The 22,108-nt window shown below is 36.4% G+C and overlaps 3 protein-coding genes across 6 annotated transcripts; 2 read left to right on the forward strand and 1 right to left on the reverse strand.

The window, feature by feature from the left end:
• The first annotated feature begins 2,617 nt into the window (after positions 1-2,617).
• On the forward strand, positions 2,618-4,203 carry LOC112517151 (transcription factor WER-like). The gene is made up of 3 exons (XM_025124496.1): positions 2,618-2,855; positions 2,932-3,061; positions 3,782-4,203. The coding sequence occupies exons 1-3, from the start codon at positions 2,729-2,731 to the stop codon at positions 4,089-4,091; spliced, it is 567 nt and encodes a 188-aa protein (XP_024980264.1). The 5' UTR covers positions 2,618-2,728; the 3' UTR covers positions 4,092-4,203.
• Positions 4,204-4,708: 505 nt separating this feature from the next.
• On the reverse strand, positions 4,709-8,144 carry LOC112516625. The gene is made up of 9 exons (XM_025123775.1): positions 7,921-8,144; positions 7,682-7,768; positions 7,428-7,486; positions 6,979-7,074; positions 6,812-6,889; positions 6,657-6,719; positions 6,019-6,192; positions 5,838-5,933; positions 4,709-5,118 (listed from the first exon to the last, which is right to left on the reverse strand). The coding sequence occupies exons 1-9, from the start codon at positions 8,111-8,113 to the stop codon at positions 5,050-5,052; spliced, it is 915 nt and encodes a 304-aa protein (XP_024979543.1). The 5' UTR covers positions 8,114-8,144; the 3' UTR covers positions 4,709-5,049.
• Positions 8,145-10,320: 2,176 nt separating this feature from the next.
• LOC112516633 lies at positions 10,321-21,282 on the forward strand. 4 transcript variants are annotated; one of them, XR_003069614.1, is made up of 10 exons: positions 10,321-10,583; positions 10,703-10,863; positions 13,806-13,977; positions 14,388-14,485; positions 14,770-15,573; positions 16,885-17,022; positions 18,479-18,766; positions 19,447-19,503; positions 20,388-20,465; positions 21,019-21,087. XR_003069614.1 is itself a non-coding variant. In XM_025123788.1 (9 exons), exons 2-9 carry the CDS (start codon positions 10,738-10,740, stop codon positions 21,208-21,210), a joined length of 1,878 nt encoding a protein of 625 aa, XP_024979556.1. In that variant the 5' UTR covers positions 10,321-10,583; positions 10,703-10,737; the 3' UTR covers positions 21,211-21,282. The 4 variants fall into 4 exon arrangements, 3 of the variants coding, with proteins under 3 accessions (XP_024979556.1, XP_024979557.1, XP_024979558.1); XM_025123788.1 differs by lacking the exon at positions 20,388-20,465 and having other exon boundaries at positions 21,016-21,282; XM_025123789.1 differs by lacking the exon at positions 20,388-20,465 and having other exon boundaries at positions 21,019-21,282.
• The last annotated feature ends 826 nt before the right edge of the window (positions 21,283-22,108 follow it).

The following is a 22,108-nucleotide window of genomic DNA, read 5'->3' on the forward strand; positions in this document are numbered from 1 at the left end:
TTACAATTAGGTCACTCAAATACACTTTAAAAATGCGTTTTAATATAATTAAAATTACGTTTTCTTATAAAAATACATTATAAAATTATTTAAAAATACATTTATTTATAAAATTAATTGAATTTTCGGGCCGGGCCGGGCCGGGCCGGTCCATAGTCGGTCCCATAACCGGTCCCGGTCCCGGTCGGTCCCGGTCCCACGAAACTACCAAAAACCTCAACCGGTCCTGGTTTTCGGTCCCATAACCGGTCTTTACCGGTCCCGGTCCCGGTCCCGGGCCGGGCCGGGCCCATTTGGCCATCTCTAGCATCTACAGTGATGGAACAACCTCAGTTTTCATCTGGGTTTTTTAAGATACCAGAATAAGTCTAAAGGGATTTGGTTTTAATTGTTTGGCGAATCAATCAAATGGATCCAATCAATAGGTTGGACCTTCATTCACATGTTTGGATGTTGGGGGATGGAAAAACAAAAGCAATTAAGAAACAAACTTAAAAGAATTGGAGATTTTCCCTTCCCTTGTCGGGTTATAGGGGCAGCACCCCTCTTGATGGTCCTGCTGACCGGTCAATGGGCGGGGTCAAGGGGGCCATGTCCCAAAATAAAAAAATAAAAAAATTTAAGTGAGCAAACACAAATGATTTTTGTCGGATGGTTACCGCCTTACCGGTGGTTGTTTATCAATGTTCGTAAACAACGATGAAACTTGCGTCTAGTGGCAACGAATGTTGTCATATTCTATAGTTTTCCCTTTGCTACATGAGAACCAAGATAAGTTGTTTCAGCTTTCAAGGCTCACTTAGATAAACCTAGAGGGTTAGCTCACTGACAATAAAGGCCCCGGCCTTTGGTACTCATCTCCATAGGTCACCAATTCGAGTCGACCACTAGAATTTTCCTGGTTGTCTCTTTGGATTCCCCTGGAATTAGTTGAGGTACATGCAAGCTGGTATGGACACCCACAGTTAAAAAAGGCTTGCTTAGATATCACCCATGATTCTAGAATTGCCGAGACACCACATTATTGGCAATCGGGCTTCAAGTCCTTAATTATTTAAAAGATTAATAATTAAGATACAACTAATCTTAACATCTAACTATCTTCATCTTGCGACTAGACTAGTTGTTATAAGCTCTACAGGAACAAACATATATATATATGCAGTTGAAAAGCATGACATGTGGTAACATATCTACACTTACATCCAGTAAATTTAGGAAAACAGACGCTCTATTCTTTAGCCACTGCATTTGAGTGGGAGATATTGGGCTTGGGTGGTTTGTTTTTGATACTCCATTTTTTCATTTTAAATTAATTCATGGTTATTAAAAAATTATGATAAGCAGTAGAAGGGATGCTAGCTATTATGGTATGACTCGTGTCATCATTTCACCTAATCTCTAAATATAAACATCAGTCTAACCTAACCATTTGGTGGCATACTCTTGTTTGCACTTTTATCAGTAAAAGAAAATCAAATGGCTGCCATTGCTGCTACTACTACTAGTATGAATATAATTATTACAAACTGGCCATTTACTATCAGTTTCACGGTCACCACTTAAGTAAATATCTTTTATCCGGTAAACGTTTATCTGTAAGAGTCACCACTTAGTAAACATATTTTACCCGGTAAATATTTATCGGATAATAGTTTTCTCCCTCACTTACGAGGTAAGATTCTTAATTTTTGCTATATCTCTTACTGGGTAAGATTTTTGGTCCGTGCCATGCTCACTTGATAAAATAAGTGACAGCCGATAAGCATTTTGTAAACGACCAAACAAAAACACTAGGAAAAAAGGCATAATAATGAGTATTTGATAAGTTATCTAAGCAAGTACTTTGGGTTAATCATATTATCGCAAACCAAAACGAAATTATAAGATTAACACCAATACACTATGCTTCATCTGTCTCGAAGCTAATAAAGTTATTTGGTTGAGTATTGATGAAATCATGAAATATCTAAAATACCCTTGAAATAAAGTATTTTTTCTTTTTATCTTTACGGAACACAGGCTCTATTAATATTGGACTGATTTTGGTTTTGGTTGGAAGTTTATAATAACCATATCTATATATAGAGAGAGAGAGAGGAAGTTCAGTTGCAAACTTCTTTTCTGTTGTGAACCGGATGACAAAGGAGAGTGACATATGTTCCCATTCATCGTGAATAATGAACGTGAAGATTCATAATAAATGTTACACTATTCGGGATAAATATCTCGTGAATGTTTGGGGCACATGGTAATGGAACTTAAGTTTGCAACTTAATCCGACCATATATAGTATATATATATATATATATATATATATATGAAAAACTGAGGAACACCCTGGTAACTATTCATCTGGACGATAAGCATATATGCATACAGGTAATTTTAAGCAGTTTGTCTGGTATGAACATGTGCATAAAAACCAAGAAACAACTTTAATTACTGGTATGCACATGTTTATAACGTCCAGATGAAAGGTTATCAGGGTGTTATTCAGTTTTCCATTTTTTTGAGATTGTCCCCCGAACCTCCCCCCTCTCTCTCTCTATATATATATACACACACGTCCCTGGTTTTTAATGCTACCTGGAGAAGAGCTCTACGCAAAGATTCCATCTAAAGAATCTCTTAGCATAGCAAACGTATGCAATCACTTATTTCTTGCATATGAATGACTACCTGAGTGGTTCACCAAGAAACATAGCTCTCTCTCTCTCTCTAGCCAATGGAAAACAAATCCACAAAGAAAGAAATTAACAGGGGAGCATGGACAGCAGAAGAAGATGAAAAGCTAGCTGAAGCTATACAGATACATGGTCCTAAAAAGTGGACAGCCATTGCAGCTAAAGCAGGTACATTTTTATAAAACAAAAATATAAAAAAAAAGTTAAAACCATATATGTGGTTAAATTATGATCAGGTTTGCAGGTTTGCAGAGGTGTGGTAAGAGCTGTAGGCTAAGATGGCTAAATTATTTGAGACCAAACATCAAGAGAGGAAATATATCAGACCAAGAAGAGGACTTGATTATTAGGCTTCATAAACTTTTAGGAAACAGGTTGCCATGTTTTCTTGCTTTATCATCAATATTTGTGGATGATTATTGAGAGAATAACGAAGGATCGTGTGAGAATAGGGGTTAAGGTGAGAAGCGTAAGAAGGGATCTGGACCTTTGATCACTTTTAATCTCACCCCCATCCCATGAATTGTGCTTCTCATGGGAATTGATCCGGTGCATATTGTTGCACCGCATTAGTGTTGATCTTCAATTAGGATTGAACTAAGAGTGGAGATCCCTTCTTACCTTTCTCACCATAACTTCCATTCTCACGGGAACCCAACCCTTGAGAGAATATGGAGAACCCCCACTCAATCTCCAAAAGAGGAGAGTAAGGAGGTTCCAACATAGATGGAGAATTGGTCCATATTCTAGCCGATGTGGGACTCTAACACGCCCCTCCGGTGGAGGCTAGACGGACACTTATTGTCCCAAAGTGGCGAGAGGGGGCTAGGCGAGTAAAGATTGCCCCGACCCCCAGAGTGTGGAGTCCCTAGAGTGATCTTTGGCTCTGATACCATGAAAGAATATGTGGAACCCCCAATTAATCTCCAAAAGAGGTCTTAAGGAGAGAAGGGAGGTTCCAATATTTATGGAGGAGAATTGGTCCAAGTCTAGCCGACGTGGGACTTTTAACAGTTATGTCTCAGAATCAAAGGGCAATTTCAATACATTGCAAAGGATAATGATGGTTCTTGTTCTCTAAATACGATTATTAGGTGGTCACTGATCGCAGGAAGATTACCAGGTCGAACCGATAATGAGATCAAGAACTACTGGAATTCTCATTTAAGCAAAAAGAAGGAAATAATGGAAAAACAAACCGGTCATTATTCAACAAGGGAAGGCTCGAAACTAGCTGAGATGAAAGAGGAGGATCATATCACCCCAATAGATGAACACGGGGTTGAATGCTCGAAGGTCATCTTTAACGTTGACGAGTTCTTTGATTTCTCAAATGAGGACCCCACAACCTTGGATTGGGTTAACAGGTACCTTGCTGACACTGATAGTGTATTTCTTTCATGAACTCTCACTTACCTCAGTATGCATCATCTAGTTCAGCAAATAGAGTAAATAACCGCATGCATATTTCAGATTTCTGAGTTCTCCCAAGTCCTGATGCTTCTATCTATAAAACGCTAATTACTTAGATCTGTTACGAATGGTTCTATACAGCCGGTGTCATTTATCCTATGTGCAAGATATATGGAAAGATTCAGACTTCAAAATAGATATAAGGCAACATGAGATGAAAGTATGTGATAGAACCGAACCAACCCAACCCAAACCAAATGGAGCCCACAAATCCCACAAACATATAGGGTTTGGGGGGTAAATGTACGCAGACCTTACCTCTACCCTGTTGTTTCTGTGAAGCCTCGGTCTGCAAAACTAATAAATAAATGAAGCAGCGAGAAAGCTACAAGGGAGTGTGTGTGCAAACAAGCAAACAGAGTGCATCAGGGCAAAAATAAGAAAAATAAGGGGTTTGTTTGTTAGCAGCTTAATGAGCTGGGACTCAGCTTATTCGGTCAGCTATAAATGATTGTTTGGTAGTGGCTTAATAATATAAAAAGTGGCTTCTTCCGTAAGTATGAAAAATTGGCTTAAAGGTGCTTTGTTTATTTATTTCTATGGAAGTATGAAAAAAACGGAAATCAAATATCTTACGGATATACAAGATGAGTACATGTACAAATCAAGCCTTAGCTTAAAGAGAAAGACAACATGAGAAATCAAAGAATCTACAGCATTTAAGAAGAGAATGGAAATAGTTTCCTAAAACATATAAAAAGAAGCTAAATAATTATCTATAAGTTTCACATGGAGACCAATGACAGGAACCGACCAACACAGAACAAAACAAATAACTTTGAACCTGAAGCCAACGGGATTAGCTCCATTGTCCGTCTTTATGCCAGCAGGCCTGTGTAAGCAACAGGAACTTGGATTTGAGGAGCCATTGAGGTCCCTCAAGTCGTTCCTATGCTTGCTCCATCAATCTTGTTAACTGGTCTTTCCAGTTTAGAATCTTTTCTTCGCCATTAACAACCTGTAAAACATAACAATCAAGCCACCAAAATGGTATGCAAATTTCAAAAGAAATGATGATGACAGTTAAGCAATAGGTTCTATCAGTTATCATTTTCTTTCTAGTTAATAATCAGCCAGTCTCGTTGATTGGTAGGACTGCAGATAAGATCATAAATTCATGATATAAGAATCCTAACATTGAACGGGGATGTAGGAAAATGTTCAAACACAAAAATACCATCTGTGTATTTGATTTCCATTTTCTTGTATCAGTTATGTGATTTCATCTCCCAACACCAAATGATGATTAATCAGAGGACTCGCACTCACTTTGAACTTGAATTCAAGCACAGACTTATAGTGGTTACTAAGAATCATTATCTCAGCAAAAGGTTGATCACTGGCAATTCCGATCAAGCCCACATGGAATCCGCCCCCTAGGAACCACATCGGAGGAGGCATTTCAGAGTTGACTCGGTGGCTGAGGCTAGTGGAGGGGTTCAAGCCCGTCTCCCGCAAGATTCGAACTTGAACTTGACAACCTATTGTGTATTTGAGCAAGGTCGCTTCCTTTGCCAATTGAGCTACACACCCGAGGAAGCCCCATGAAGATCAGGTTCATTGTCAGCCTTAGAACTACACGTACTATAGCTCAACAATGTGAAGACAAAAGAAGTGCTACAAGTAATATAGACCGATCATTTTGAGAAAACAAAAAAAAAGGTAGCTTTGACCAACCTCAAACACCAGTCCTCTTTCTGGCACTACATCAAGAGCTTCAATGCATACGAATGCAGCATCTTCCTTGCTAAGACTTCCATTTACTGTACAGCCCTGTTATTTCGAATATTAATTCAATCTCCGCGTAGAAAGTACTTCTTTTTCCTTTTTTGAGACTGAACATACAACAAGTACATACCTCTTCGAAACTGAAACCTAGTTTGGCCCCACGATCGTTCGTTAGCAACCCAGTTCTGATTATAGTGTACGGAATTCCTGAGGCAACTACCACCGCTTCGTCTTGCTCTGCTAGCTTTCTCGCGTTATTATTCATGATTGCTTGAACACCACTACTACCTCTATAAACAGACAACTGCAACATCGTCAAATCAACATATCCAATAGACATGGCCTATATGGGGGAGGATCCGCTATGATGCATAGGGTGGCAAAGGCCATTGCTTCGCTCCTCTGTCGTAGTGTAAAAAAAATTATCGTCGTAAAAGGTGCCACTGTATTATTTTGTTAAGTGCAACTATATATTTCTTGAAACTACAACAATAACACAAATTTTTATTGGTAGAGGTGGTTTGCATAGTCTTTTCTCCCCTTCGAGACATGGGTACAAATCCCAGCTAAAAGACACAAACACAAACCCTCACATAAAAAAAAACAAAGAACTAACAAGTTGACCAACAATGATTTTGTAAAAGAAATCAATAGCTTCGTTTTTTATAATCAAATGATGCCACCACTGGAAAAAAATTCTAGGTCCGCCTCTACCCATTTAGGCAATGTGCAAAATCCAGACTACAATGACAAGGAGATAAAGAGTACCAAAGATAATATAACCACATGTTGTACCCCCTTCAAGCTCTCAACTTTAGATAGAAAACCTTCCTGCAAAGAAACATGTACCGCATTCAACCTACATATATGCGTATATAAGTCGAGGACAAAAGAAAAATAATTGGATTCTAGAAAAAGCATACGTTGGGACAAATTATCGCACGAACGCCTCTAAGGGACTTCTTTAAAAATGAAGAATCCTTTGGATCTCCAGTCATTGACTTCAAGATAACCAAGATCAAATATTAGGAGAGGTGTTCAACCAAAAGCAAACAACATAAATGACATTTGAGAAAGTAAATCTGTTAACCTCAACATAAGTTCCAAACGATTCCATTGCCGCACGCTTGTCCTTCACTAGTGCTTTCACTCGGATCCGTTTGATTATTAAGGAAAGTATAACTGTCTGCAAAGGTTAAAACAATATAGATTTAGGGCCTATTTGGTTTGCGGGATTTGGTGGGATTTGGAATTGGATTCCATTCCAATCCCACATTTGGTTTAAAAGAAGGTTTGGAATTGAAATCCCGGGATTTCAATGAAATCCTACAAACATGGGATTTAGAAATCTCAATATGGTAATTGGCATTTCAACGGGATTTTGTAGGATTTTTGTTATAATAATGGTTTAAAATATGTTTAAGACACTTGTTTTGTAATTATTTATAGTTTGTTTTTATCGGTTATATATAAAGAATTGAATTCAATTACATAAGAAAGATACATTTAGCAGAAAAAGAGACCAGTGACATCACAAACCTGACCAATCTCATTGTCGCCATCAGTTACCAAAACTGCATCCCTAACTTCATCTTCTTCTGTGTTCCAAAAGCAAAGCCAATTGTTCAGTAAACAAATGAAAGAAACCAAGCAATACACACACACACGTAAGTATATATATATATATATATATATATATGCATACTGCATACATATTCAGCAGCTCAGTAGATTACCTGAAGGTTCATATTATGTATGTGTGTGTGTGTGTGTTCAGCAGCTCAGTAGATTACCTGAAGATTCATCAGCTTCCTCCAAAATGGATCCATCTTCTGTGTTAAGATCAGGTGCCCCATACCATTTCCTCAACTTGGGCCCCCCTACACCATGAAATACCGAGTTGATGCCAGAAAATTAAAACTGAAATGTAAACCGAGTTGATGCCAATTTCACGATTAGCCAAATCAATATAATCGTAATCCTACTGCAAACAATTCACTGGTGAAATGGAGACGAAATGCATGAATTATACCTTCGATATAGTCCAGAATCACGTCGAAGAAACCCGGTTTTCCCTTTCTGGATGAAGAGCATACGACGGAGCGCTTTTTGGCGTTGCAGATGGAAGAAAGAGAGGAATAGGGTTTCGAATTTGAAATAGAATTATCGATTGAATAATATAAGAGTGTGTATTGAGATATTGATGAAGGTAGAACTCCCGCCATTGATGAGAGAATTCAACCACCAGCTTCTTGTTATCGCTTCTTTCATCCATCCGTTTCCTGGATAGCCCGCGAAAGCTTGCCACTCAGTATTTACGATTCAGACCCGTGAATTACGACTACTTACAAAAACGACCCCTAACCCAATTTACCATCTAAAAGTGAAAAACATTTAATGGTTGTTTGTTTTACCTTTTAATAGTTTCATTAAAAGATAACCTTTGAATTTTAAGAGATGAATTTTGTTTGATAAAAAAACTGTCTCTTAATGGTTCTAAAACCCTTTAAATGAATTTTTATCATGTGTCTCTCTTAACCATTCAATGTCATAATTTCATCGTAAACAATTATATTACATTTTTCACTATATTATGAGAGCCTTATAATTCTTCTGACCACTTAAAACCATTTAGCAAACTACCAAACAGTCCCTAATATGGTGTCACGATTGGTCTTGTCAGTTACAAGTAAGTTAACAAATTCATAAACAGATAATTCTTCTCTTGTATCCTTAAATCATAGTAATTAAGGTAACAAACTCATAAACAGTACTCCATGTATAAAAAATGATTTTAAGAATTTTTATCAAATGTTTTATAATATAATATATATAATAGGTTATATTCATGTGTTACCAATAACTTTCATTATTAGGTGTCATGACCACAAAAGAAACGAAGATAAACTTTAAATAAATGCAAGTTCAAACATATGTTGAATTCAATTAATTCATGCTTTTTGCCGTTGCTTTCTTTTAATTACTACCTCTTGTAACTTTTCAACGCGTTCTTTTATATATTTTTAAACCGTTATATAATTTTTCTAAATATAATTAATTTTTCTAAATATAATTAATTTATCAGCTATTTTATCTACTAACAACTACATTATTAATTACCAATTACCTTTGCATTGTTATATAATTTATCAATTTAACAAAATAAATATTTGCTCTTACAAAACGTAAAGAAATATACAACCTCTCTCTCGATGTATCACCATATCATCAACAATGTACACCGACCAAACAAACAAAATAAACATACAGTCAAAGACCTTCCAGCCTAGTGGTAAAGGCTTAGGCATGGCATAGTCATGAACTCGAGTTCGAGCCCTGGAAGGGGAGTGTTGGCGACATTTAAGTGGAGCCATGTTTAGCCTCCAAAATTGTCGGGCTTTGACCCGGACACCCTATCAAAATAAAATAAAAATAAACATACAATTTGATTAGTCATTTTAAAACATACAAAACCTATGACCAACACATAAATAGATGCATACAAAAGTTGTTTCCTCTTTACCGTTTAAGTGATATAGTTTTTTTTTTTACTTTAAAATCGATTTATCAATATAGCTAGATATCAGTTGTCAAAATAACGTATTTAATCCAACCCTTGATAACTTCGAGGATACGCGGTAGACATGTTTTTCTCAATAATCTTCAAACTTGTTTCTTATGTAATGGGAGGAGGTACCAACTGATGTCTTTGAAGAGACTCAGAAGGACGTTTGAGATATGAAGGGGTGCTTTGGGTTTGATTTGAGATGGGTTCATGCCAGGCTAGGTGCAGTGGCCAAGGCAAGATTTGATACCTGTCATCTCGAGGAGTACGTCCAAACTTTAACAGCGTTCGAGAAAGCTTTTAGAAAGTTTAGGAATTTATTTATTTTTAAAAAAGTTCAAGAAATTAATCGCTCAAAATCGATGTTTTTTTTAGCTTTTCTATAGAAAATTTCTCTTATTACTTTTAAATTTGATTTATCAATATAGTTGATTTAAACAACATCTTTAATCGATTTTATAAAATTTAAAGATCTATATGTTTAATAAAAGTTTGAGTAGACTATGTTTATTTGGTTCATACGAATTGTTAAAATTTACTATTTTTTGAAACTGTGATTTTCGTTTATATGGTTTGTAAATCGTTGTTATTTTCGTTCATTTGGTTTACAATTATTTACTGTCTTGGTCTTTTTGGTTTACAATTATTTATTATTTCGATCCTTTATAAAAATTAATTTATGAAAAAAATAACAATAAATTGCAATTGATTCTAACCCATAAGAAATAAAATGGAATTTACATGAACAAAAAATAATGATTTACCTTTAATGGAAAGGAAGGGCAATTATGTAAATTGTCAAGTCAATTGACGACACGGGTACACAGTAGCCGGCATTAGCTACTCTCCGACTCAAGAAAGCTATCCGGACGCCAACCCCACATTCGCCAACTCGCTTTATATTTCCCTTTGGATTCCGAAACTGTATTTCATTGATAAACACAGCGTACTGGAAAAGCGGGACTGAACTTGAATTCCAACCAAAATTATTCAATCCCTTTCCTCTTTCTTCACCCTAATTTTTGTATCTCCGGCATCTTAATCGACACTTTGGTGGAATAACCGGTTACAGCCTTCAAATCGATCGGTATTCGTGCATTTTTATGGTGAATTTGTGACGATCAAAACAGGTAATTCTGGTGATTGAATTGATTGGGATTTTATGCTGAGGATGGGGAAGTAATCGTGTAATGTAATCTCTCAAGTGTGGAGAGGTTTAATTTGATTGATTTGTCCGTGTTATTTTCAGTTTTTGTATCTGAGTTGCATGTGGAGGAATGTTACATGGAAACTGTGGTAGCAGTTGAAGAAAGCGAGAAAACTAGGTTAGAGGGTACTTCTGCAATTGTGATAACTTGCTCCGACTCCTCAAAGCAGATTGCTGATCCCGTTGTTTACAAGCTTGCTCGGGTAATTTGCAATTCAATATGTTAGGGTTATGTATTTGCAACATAAATTGAATTTTTGGATTAGAATATTTTGTTGTATGATATTATGAAATGTCATATTGGATTATGAAGAAATCCCTTTCATGTTCTTTTTGCTGCTAGAATTACCCAGCGTGGCCGGGGATTAAATTACAAACCCAACACTTGAAGATAGATCTATCGAACGATTGGCTTATAGCAACAATGTTATAATGCAAGCCTGCTTTTTTTAGCTATTTATTAGTTTTTGTAGGTATATATTTTTGTTAAATGAACTTCTAATGTTGAGTTGAAAAAATTCTGTTCTCCAGAGCTTGCCTATTTCCTGTTGAGAAGTTCCATTATAATTTGTTTGCTGTTAGTCTTGTTTAAGACAGATGAAAATTAAGAAATAAATAGTGCAATTGACCTTGCTGCAATGCCCACTCATCTGTCTAATAAGTTGCATAAAATGCATGTTAGGTAGTATATAATATGTTTGGGTTTCAGTTTATGCTCAAAGATCTAATTTGGACTAAAAAAACTTAAGATTTGAATGTGAAATTTTGGATTCATTTAATGTACAAAGAGCTTCTGCCAAGGGTTAGTTTTTCATTTAAATGGAGTCACATTTCAATAAGTATCTCATTTGTTGCTAGAAGTTTTGGTGGACTTGGCAGTTTGATCCTATAAGGGCATACTGAGTTAGTGAGATATTGAAGTTACTTCTAATTGTATAACATACTGATGGTACATCTCGTACATGGAATTAATTGTCCTCTAACGGATGTGAGTTCTTTGGGGTATGATGGCTCATCTTAGTATGTAGGAAGGACAAATTCGCTTGAATGCGTTCTCGTTTAGAATTTGAGAACAATTAACTGTCGATGTCATAGATTGCTGATGATGTCTTTATAATCAGATCATGAGGATGTTAAACATATGACGAAGAATTACAAGGTGTAGACAGTGTTTCGAATTGTCTTCCCTACCTGTCCCAAAATGATGTTATATGGCAGGACATAGGAAAAAAATGATCTTTGCTGTTGGAAGGGTTAGACTGATAGATTTGACCTGTATATATGCATCTCACATAGGGTCTTTGCATATTTTTTAGCTGTTTCATGTAACAACGACATTTGGGTGAATTTTGGGGTTCAGACTGAATGATTTCTTACATCTCTAGTCTTGCTTTAGTTGATTTTCTTAGGGCTCCTCATCCTTGGTTCTTCCGTGCAAGGGTTCCCCATGTGACATTCCATGCTATCTTGAATGTTTGTTTTCCTTTTGTATGCGATTGTCATTGCAAAATACGTGAAATTTATAGTTGTATAGAAACATGGAGAAGATGTTGAACATAAACATACAAAGAAACAGGTAGCCAAGTCTATAGCATGTGATAAACTTTTTGTTCCGGATAAAAAAGCATGGTAAGACACACACACACACTTGAAAATTGAGAGAACTGGATTCTAATATGTGGAGAAGATTCAATGTTATTGACAAAAGATCAGGATTTTAGGAAAAGATCAAAGAAATATAACTTGTTAAGCAGGGAAGATACAAGAACCCTGAAGTGAGTATTGAACAACCATGAGGTAACTAATGCTAGTATGTGTTTTGGTAGAAGCAGAACTAATATATCTGTGTACAAGCTCTGACCAAGATGCTACTACAGCAGAGGCTGGCTCTAAAGCAGATGACTTGTTATTATCTGATAAAGGCTTAACACTGGCCAAAGGATGCAAGTTATTTTCTTGAAAGAGGGCATGATAGGTAGAGATGCTAGAACTCATTGGAGACCTCTCTATCTATAGGTGCATGTACCTCCATATAGGTTATATACGTCTTAAACAACCTTTAACTTCCATTTTCACTGTATTTCCATCTCATAACAAATTCTTGACCTCCAATGCAAACCCTTACAAGTGTTGTTTGGAGTTTCGAATCATATGGGTGAAAGTTCATTTGCTTATTTTTTTCATGTAACCATACCGGCAGAAGGAAAACTAGGTTAGTTTTATATTAAAATACATCAGACATTAAAGTTCTTATGATAAGAGGTAGCAATAAAAAAGGGAGACCAACTGTTAAGTGTGGGAAAGGGAGGTATTCTGATTGCACAGAGTTAGATAGAGACTAAGACTACTCATTGCAACAATGTGATTGACAACATTTGCCACACTCTGATTAACAATGTTGCATCTGTTGAATGCATTGTATACATGCATGTATGCTCAAGACATCAAGTGAGGTACCATTTGACAAAGCATTTAGCTTCTCTTCTCTGATTTGGCATGTAGGGTAACCTTTCATAAAAAAAGCAGTAAAATATGTATAGGTGGACTATGAGTTTGCTGGAAGAGCTATTAGCGTTAGACTTGGTTGCTTAGAATAAATTCTCTGCTGTTGCGCTCACTGTTAATGGCAACAGTGTGCAGTACCCTCATTAATAATATAACAAAATGAACCCAGTATATCCCACTCGAAATTAGGGACTAGCAATGGTGTATTCGGTTGAACCCCTTGTATAAATGCATGTATGCTCAAGACATTAAGTGAGGTAACATTTGCTAAAGCATTTGGCTTCTTTACTCTGATGCATGCAGAGTAAACTTGACACAGAGAAAGCAGTACTATATATATAGGTGGACTATAATTTTGCTTGAAGGGCTATTAGCTTTACGCTCGGTTACGTAGAATAAATTACCTGCTGTTGTCTGCTTTGATATGTTACAGGCTAGTAGCATCATCATCAATCATCATTGTTATCACCCTCATTGGTGAAGCACATATAGAATATCATTCCGAGGCTTAATTGTTGGTGTCATCACTTACGCATAACATAGCTTAGCTGATTTCTGCTCCAAAATATTGTCCATTGTATATCTTTTAATCAAAGTTAATATCAGTGGTGGTCAATTTGATTTGTTTTCTACTTTTCAGGTCGAAGGCGATGGGAGATTAGTACCTGCAACTGATGATGAAGTGATGGAGGTCGAAGACTTGCTTGATGATAAGAATTCAGTGCATTTTGTTCTGGACACTGGGCAGACTGCAGTCTGCACTTCAAATGAAGACACTTTTGCTCAGGAATTCATGCCCATCGACTGTGAAGGTCTCTCTAATTGATTCTTTTCCATTATTTTTTTTTCTCATTCCTTCCTCAATTGTCATAATATGCTGGTGATGTTTCTTAGTCGTCTTTGTTTGGACATGCTTTTGCTACTGTTAAGCTCTGTTATGAGTCCTAAGTGTTATGTCATTTTTTACATGTAAGAAATGCTGTATAATGCCCTTTCAACTTCTATTGTTTAGTTGAGCATGCTACTGATATGGTGTTCAACTGTCCATCAAGCAATTTGTTCACCTTTTGTGTTCTAGGCTCTCATTTGCTTTTAAGTCTAAAAATGCTAGTCTGGATAGCTCTACCTACCTATATGCTTGCACACATACACACGTAGAGGCTTCCACTTGCCTTGTTCTATCTTCCTGCTTGTAGCTCATCTGAATGAAAAAATATCACAGGTATCTTAAAATTTGAGGATCCTTCTACTCAAGGAGGAAGATCAGATGGACTAGTTGACACAACAGTTGATCTCGGGAAATTGAATTCCCAATATGAGGTACTGTTCTGCTGAACATCATGCAATGCTTGTTTTCTCTCTAGTTGCAACTGACTGCCGGAATCCCAGTGCGTTTACAAATTACCGACCATTCTTCATTTTAGTTGACTTCTGTGGTTTGTCATTTCTAATTATTTTCGAGTTCTTTACTAATTTTTTTTTTCCGATTCTTTGTTATTTTCAATCACCAATTTTGAGTGCTTATGTTGTTTGAGCATGGTCAGTTTAGATTGTAGTGTGCGTTCTGGAGTGCATATTTATTCTGCATATATATTGAACTGCAGGAAATTGCTCCCTCAAGATCTACTCCTGTTGGTGAGCAGATTGACCAATCTGGGGATAGGAAGCAAGCAGAACTTCCACTAGGATCAGCTGAAAGTGAACCATCAACATCTACCATGTGTGCTAGTTGGAAGCCTGATTTTTCTAAGCTGAAGGGGGAGATATGCCTGGACAATCTTTCAGTTAGAGAACTTCATGCAACTTTTAAGGCTACATTTGGTAGGGAAACTTCTGTGAAGGACAAACAGTGGCTTAAGAGAAGGATTTCCATGGGATTGTCTAATTCATGTGATGTTTCAACTACCACCTTTATAATTGAAAATGACAAAGTAAAGAAGAAAGGCAAAGTAGAAGACTGTAATAATAAGGATGAGGACTATGAAGAGGATCATTTTGCTGGATCTGGAGGAAGAAATGTTAGTGGTGATGATATATCAGTTTCTCACACTATCCAAATGGATGATCATTTCAGTGGTAGCAGCAAGAGCGTGCAAAGTGCTACGTCCAAGCTTCATATTGCTAGTGAAGATGATCACCAAGGAGCTAAAAGAGTTCGGAAGCCCACAAAGCGCTATATTGAAGAAGTTTCAGAATTGGACTGCCGGGAATATAGTGGAAGGCTGGTTTCTTCCGTCAAAAGCTCTGGACATGGACCACGAACTCGTGTCAGGCCCATTCATAATATCCAGCCAGTTAGGAGACCTCTTGTCACTCGTCATGATTCTCTTGGAGGTTCTGGGGTTCAAATTCCATATGTTTCTAGGATCCGAAGAGGCCGCCCAAGAGAAAATTTTATGGCTCTAATGGTAATGTTCAACGAGTAGTACAAAAATGTGCATGATGCCATAGTGAAGTCCTCTAGTTTATTAAGTATGATGAGTTAACTTATTCTCTACGCAGGCTTAAAGTTGATTTTGTTTACATGCTTCATTTGTTCTTTTGTTTCAGACATATGTGGGGGTTGGGTTCCAATGGGAATGAAAGTCACGCTGAGAAGGGTAAGAAGGGATCTCCACCCTGGGATCAATCCTAATTGAAGAGAGCCACTAGATCAACACTAATGAGATACACTAGATCAATTCCCTTCTAAAGTGCAATTCATGGGTTGTTTTGGGATTAAAAGTGATCAAGGGTCCAAATCCCTTCTTACACTTCTCATGTTGACTCCTATTCTCACACCATCCTTCGTCTATATGTGGAAATTTATTAACTATGTAGCTGCTTGTCCTTTTTGTGGTTTGCTTATTTGGGTTTTTTGCTTCTTCAAAAGGCTCGTCTTTGTTATGTTGGCATGTTTATGTATGCAATTTAATGATTTCGATACATCCAGGTTTGCTGCATGTCTTCTTCATTAGAATAGTAAGATCTTCTTGGGGATTTTTTTGGATATTCATACAGTGAGAATATGCTATTTGGTCATCCTGCTTCCACACATAGTACTAAATGAATGAATTATACCATGATGGAAATTTACAGAATTTAGAGTGTATGTATGGTTGACTTATAACTGTGGATGCAAATGATCACCATAAGTTTATTAGGGGTGCATTTCAATTTCTGTGTCTTCTGTTTCTTTGTTTGTATATCCTCAGATTCTATATCCAACTTCTTGCTAAGCTCTATTCACCTGTGAGTTTTGATTTTCAGTTCTTCACTGCTTATTATAGCATTCTGCATGGAATGTGCAATCAATTCCTTTTTAGATCATGTTTTTTCCTTTTTTTTTTGGTAATTAATATCCTGTACAAAGTCATCAGTATAACCACTATTTTAACGGATGCAAAAGTTCTGTCAAAGTAGTATGCTACTTACAGAAGTGGCAGTAACTACCTTGGCATTGCTGTTCACTATCAAAATGTCTCACATAAAGTCTTTATCTTTCTGTACTGAAATAGTAAATATAATAGACGTTATGAGAGACAATGTGCTAGTATGTATGAACCAATTACAGTGACATGAGATGTACATGCTAACTGTTGATTTACATCATAGCTATAGACTCTAACTGCTTTTTAAGAATTAAATCATGTTATTTATGTTGGTGGGTATATGTGGAGTATGGTACTGCTTTTCTGTTGGTTATTTGGTTACTCACTTGTTGTAGACTTCAATTGTAGAAATTTCAGTCTTGTGGAATGGGAATGGCTGCAAGACTGGTAAAGAAGGCCCATGATGGACATGATCCTCAGTCAGATAACGAAATAGAGAATCAAGAACTCAAAGCTAGACCGGTCACAGGATGGATTCAACAGCCTGTAAGCATTTATATAGTTATATTTATAGTTTTATTCTTGTTTTGCTTCATTAACTTGCTATTAGTTGGCATCTGATTATTAACTGCTTGATCTGTGGAAAAGGTCACAAAGCAAGGGAACCTATAGTTTAGCTCTGATACATTGTCCTGCTTTGCTCTTCTCCCTTGTAAATTTTCAGTTTGTTTCTTTGAGGTTCCGTTCTTGCTTTCAAAATATATTTATATCATATATCCATCTTGACGTTGGGCAATACTCTTCGCGCCGCCAGATAATTTTATGTTACTTCTCAAAATCTATAGAGCATCATATCGGTTGTCGGAAGATCTCTAGAGTTAGCTTGTGAAGTAGAATGTGTATTATTTGCTCTTTTATGATCAGAACTTGGATAATACTGGCACTGTCATGGATCAATATTTTGTTCCTGTTATTATGTCCACCATACAGTAGCTGATTAGTTGCTATGTAATTTGTTACAGAGATTCATGGGAGTAGTAGATGTGTAGAATAAATGGAAGTATGATAAATATCTGTTTTGAGGTGAATAAAATGCTTTCTATACAAGTTTCAAAGAAAGCGAGAAAATTCTAGGGTCCTGTTTGGTTTGTAGGATAGGATAGGATTTGGAGGGGTTTGGAATTCAATTCCATTCCAATCCCATGTTTGGTTTGAAGGATTGCTTGGATTTGAAATCCTGGGATTTTATTGAAATCTCACAAACATGGATTTAGAAATCCCATCTGGTTTGTTGGTATTTCATGGGATTTTGTAGGATTTGTTTGTAATAGTGTTTTAAAATATGTTGAAAACATATTTTTATAAGAATCAATTAAAAAAAGGTAATTTAATTCTTTATAATTTGTTCTTATAAAAATAGGAATTCAATTCCATCCCAAATCCTCCAAACCGAACACACAAAAGATTCCAAATCCTTCCAAATCCAAATCCCTCCAATTCCAAATCCTTCCACGAAATCCAAATCCCTCAAAACCATTCCATCAAACCATACAACCCCTAGGACTGTTTGGTTGATTTTCTATTATGTCCTATATGGCTATATGGATAAAGCCGTCTGCGTGGATTAATCTGTCTGTATGGATCGAGAAGGTTTTTGTTCGGGAGGGCATTGTCATAGAAGGATGGAATGAGTTTTTTAATTGGGAGGGGCAGGTTTGGAAAAAACTTGGTTTAAGCAAACTGAATAAGTCACTCTCTATTATCATTAACCTACTACCAAAAAGTCATGTATAGCTGACCGCATAAGCCGTGAGTTCTGTTAAGCTCATTAAGCTGCTAACAAATAAGCTCTAAGTAGGTTGTAGGCATGGTTCTAATACATCGTGTAGATTCTCCATGATGACGGCTTGTGGTTTTTATGATAAATAACATTTGATGTAAAGATCATGACTTTAAGTATTCCGTTGAATGTTATTTTAATCTAAATCTTAAATCTATATAGCTAATCGAGGAACCAGGAGAAAATCAACAGTACTCGGAACAATCTGCGGACTTGAACGATGATGTGGATGAGGGACACATGGATTCATATGCTGACGATTCAGATGATAACATATTAACTGTACCTACAGCAAAAGGTGGGATGAGAAGGAAGCATCATCGGCCATGGACTCTTAGTGAAGTTGTGAAGTTGGTTGAAGGTGTTTCTAGGTATGGTGCTGGCAGGTGGTCCGAGATAAAAAGGATTTCCTTTGCAACATGCTCACATCGTACAGCCGTTGATCTCAAGGTATGCTATTCTCGTAGGGTGCATTTCTCATCCAGACAGGATAGGACATTGTTAGATAAGACAGAATTGGATAGGACAGAACAAATAAAATGACTAATTTACCCCTAATGAATTGTTTATATATTATAATTTATGTAATTTATTAAATTTCAAAAAAATAAACATTTTTTATAACAAAATATATCATTAGAAAGTTTTCGACATGACGATCAAAATGACACCGAAATAAAGAAGTTTTGTGCAGTTCCCAATTTTTATTTTATGCTTCTGTTTTATTTTATTATTATTAATATTTGATAAGTTACATAAATTAATCAAAATATAGAAACCGTATAAAAACAATATTTTGAGGACGGTAAAGTGAGTTTAAAGAGCATAAAATACAATAAACAAAATTTAAAGTGAATGAAATAAAGAGGGAGGCGTATTTGATGTCTTAGGAAATAATTAGGTTTTATTTTGTGGTTATATTGGTGAAATATAGGTCTGTTTCACCTTGTTCCATGGGGTGGGGTGGAACACTTTGTTCACATAAAAGTCCTGCCAAACGTGGAACAACGATCCCTATTCTGTTCTGTTCTGTCCAATGTACAAAACGCACCCATTATGTTTCTTGTCCATTCAGATGCACAAGTCAACCTTGTGTTTGCACTTTGTTAGCTGACGGTTGGCGTTTGCAGGACAAATGGAGGAATCTGCTGAGAGCTAGTTTTGCGCAGTTGCCAGCCGAAAAAGGGGTAAGTAATTGGGATGCCTCTCATATGTGTTGGGTTTAATGTTACTTTTGCTTCCTTCTTTATTCTCTCCATACACCCTTTGCAGTTTAGGGGAGTAGTTTCCATTCTCGCATCTCCTTTTACAAATCAGAATATGTTTATCTTAGGGGACGTTTACCCGGTAAGCGTAAAAGTCAACACTCTTTGGGTCCGTTTGGTTTGCAGGAATGAAATGAAATTGGGGGGATTTGGATTTTAAATTCATTCCAATCTGGTGTTTGGTATGCAAGATTGTTTGTATTTGAAATCCTAGGATTCTATTGAAATCCCTCGAACATAGTATTCTATTGAAATCCCTCGGGGTTGTTGGAAGGGATTTCACGGGATTTCATAGGATTTGGATATAATAATGTTTTAAAATATGTTAAAAACATTTATTTTCTAACAATTCATTGATAAAATGGTAACTTGATTATTTTTATAATTATATATAATTTGTTTTTATAAATTATTTATAAAAAATGGATTCCATTTCATTCCAAATCCATCAAACCAAACACACTACAGATTCCAAATCCTTCCGAATCCAAATCCCTCCAAATCCTTATACGAAATCCATATCCTTCAAAGGCATTACGTCAAACCAAACGCCCCCCTTACCTTATCGCGTAAGATTTTAATCCATCAAAACGGCATCATATGCAATAATTTATCCGGTAAGCACTAACCGGGTAAGATTATCGTTCCTTGGCATGTTCGTCCGGTAAGGTAAAGGGACACGGTAAGCGCTTATCGGGTAAGCGTTTAGTAAATGGTTCCTTAGGGTGCATTTGGTACGCATGACAAGACATGACAGAACAAAAACTTCTTGTCTTACATTTGGTGCAACATTTTGAATGTGACAGGAAGGACCATAGTGGGACTAAAATGCATTTGTCCCACCAAAATAGAAGAGCAAAAATGAGGAAGGTGGAACAAGATTGGTAAATAGCTAAACCACCATGTTGAATTGAAACCCTAAAACCTTGCACATTTCTTTCACCCGCCTACCTGGCACTTACCTGTTCAGTTTCCATTAAGTCATGCACTGATAAAGTTGTCTGTGTGGATTAATCTGTTTGTATAGATTGAGAAGATTTTTTATTGGGGTGGGTTTTTCATAAATGGAAGGAGCGTGCTGCTTTAATTAGGAGGGGCATGTTTGAATTTTTTTTGGCTTTCTGCATAAAGCTCCCTTTAGAAGTTTACTGAATAAGCCACTTTATATATCATTAAGCCACTACCCAACAGTCATGTATAGCTGATTGAATAAACTTTGAATCTCATTTAGATCATTAAGCTGCTAACAAACAGACCTTATTCTCTTATGTCATCTGTGTTGCACTCCTGTTGCTGCTCATGTATGTCTTTAAATTCCAAAGAAAATTTTATGTTATGGGCTTGTTTTTTTTTTTTTTGAAATGGTTGAAATACAGCAACCCTGGGATGAGTCCGGGTATGAATTTGAGTATTTGTTTGTATGGGTTGTTGAAGCAGGTGGGAAATTCGAAGAAGCAGTCATCGTCAATCCCGATCCCAGCACCAATTCTGTTAAGAGTGAGAGAGCTTGCGGAGATGCAATCGCAAGTGAGCCCGGATCTGAAATCAGTGAAATATAACAACAATAATAATAATAGTGGTAGTACTAGAAATAATAATGTAAATGATATAAGGTCAGGATTTCTGTAAATTGCTGAATGAAATTAGGATGAGGAGGAGGAATAAGAATGTCTGATTGTTTGTTTGTTTGTAGTAATTTGTAATTCATGATGGTTTTGCATCACCTTTTCACATTTTTAGAGCTTTCAGCAACGAAAAAAAAAGCCCAAGCTGGGCTTTGGGTGCTGAAAGAGACCCCAGTCGGGCTTCATAAGTTTTCCCATGTTCGAGTTTAAGCGGGCCTCGAAAAATCGTTGCCTTATCGGGTTTTAAGGTCGGTACTTTTCAGGACTAGTTTCAAGCTTCTGCTTATTTGGGCATTTCTAGTTCAAATGTTAGTAGTTGGGTTAACACATGGGATTTAGTGTGGGAAAGAACTTTTAGAATTTTCGGTACAACTACAACTATGTCTCCTGTCTCCACTCGAGTCGAGGGTAGATGAAGGGTGATTAAGTTTTGTATAGATAAAGTTGTATGTATAGATTAATACATTCAGAATGTTTTTGTTTAGGAGGGTCTTTTTATAAATATGAGGATGTTTTAAAAAAAACTTGGTCTTTATTGAATAAGCCACTTTCTATATTATCAAGTCATTACTAGATAATCAAGTATAATTGATCAAATAAGTTGTGACTACCAAGAAACAAGCTGTTATTAATCGGCAATTAGAGTTTTCAGTTCTTGTGTTTTGTCCATTTTCACAATTTTCATCCTTACCGTTTGTTTAATCCAATTTTCTTATCATGGTTTGGCATTTAGTTCGGTTTTTCACCCTCTCATTAACTGGTTTTAACTCTAACCCGTTTATGTGAGATGCATTATTTTATTTACATTTTCTTCTATTTTTTATTTAAAAATTATGCTAATGCTAATGATAATAGTTATTGTGTAGTGTAGGATAAATAAAATCAAATTCTTGGTTTTAGGC

The sequence above is a fragment of the Cynara cardunculus genome, assembly GCF_001531365.2.
Source record: "Cynara cardunculus var. scolymus isolate 2C chromosome LG 8, CcrdV1, whole genome shotgun sequence".
Classification (NCBI taxonomy): domain Eukaryota; kingdom Viridiplantae; phylum Streptophyta; class Magnoliopsida; order Asterales; family Asteraceae; genus Cynara; species Cynara cardunculus.

Coding starts and splice junctions, on each gene's coding strand:
- LOC112517151 (XM_025124496.1), top strand. CDS start 2,729: ATGGAAAACAAATCCACAAAGAAAGAAATTAACAGGGGAGCATGGACA. Junction 2,856..2,931: donor AGCCATTGCAGCTAAAGCAG/GTACATTTTTAT, acceptor TCAGGTTTGCAG/GTTTGCAGAGGTGTGGTAAG. Junction 3,062..3,781: donor CATAAACTTTTAGGAAACAG/GTTGCCATGTTT, acceptor TACGATTATTAG/GTGGTCACTGATCGCAGGAA.
- LOC112516625 (XM_025123775.1), bottom strand. CDS start 8,113: ATGGCGGGAGTTCTACCTTCATCAATATCTCAATACACACTCTTATAT. Junction 7,075..7,427: donor GCGACAATGAGATTGGTCAG/GTTTGTGATGTC, acceptor TAACCTTTGCAG/ACAGTTATACTTTCCTTAAT. Junction 6,890..6,978: donor CGTTTGGAACTTATGTTGAG/GTTAACAGATTT, acceptor GTTATCTTGAAG/TCAATGACTGGAGATCCAAA.
- LOC112516633 (XM_025123788.1), top strand. CDS start 10,738: ATGGAAACTGTGGTAGCAGTTGAAGAAAGCGAGAAAACTAGGTTAGAG. Junction 13,978..14,387: donor CATGCCCATCGACTGTGAAG/GTCTCTCTAATT, acceptor AAAATATCACAG/GTATCTTAAAATTTGAGGAT. Junction 18,767..19,446: donor GTACAGCCGTTGATCTCAAG/GTATGCTATTCT, acceptor TGGCGTTTGCAG/GACAAATGGAGGAATCTGCT.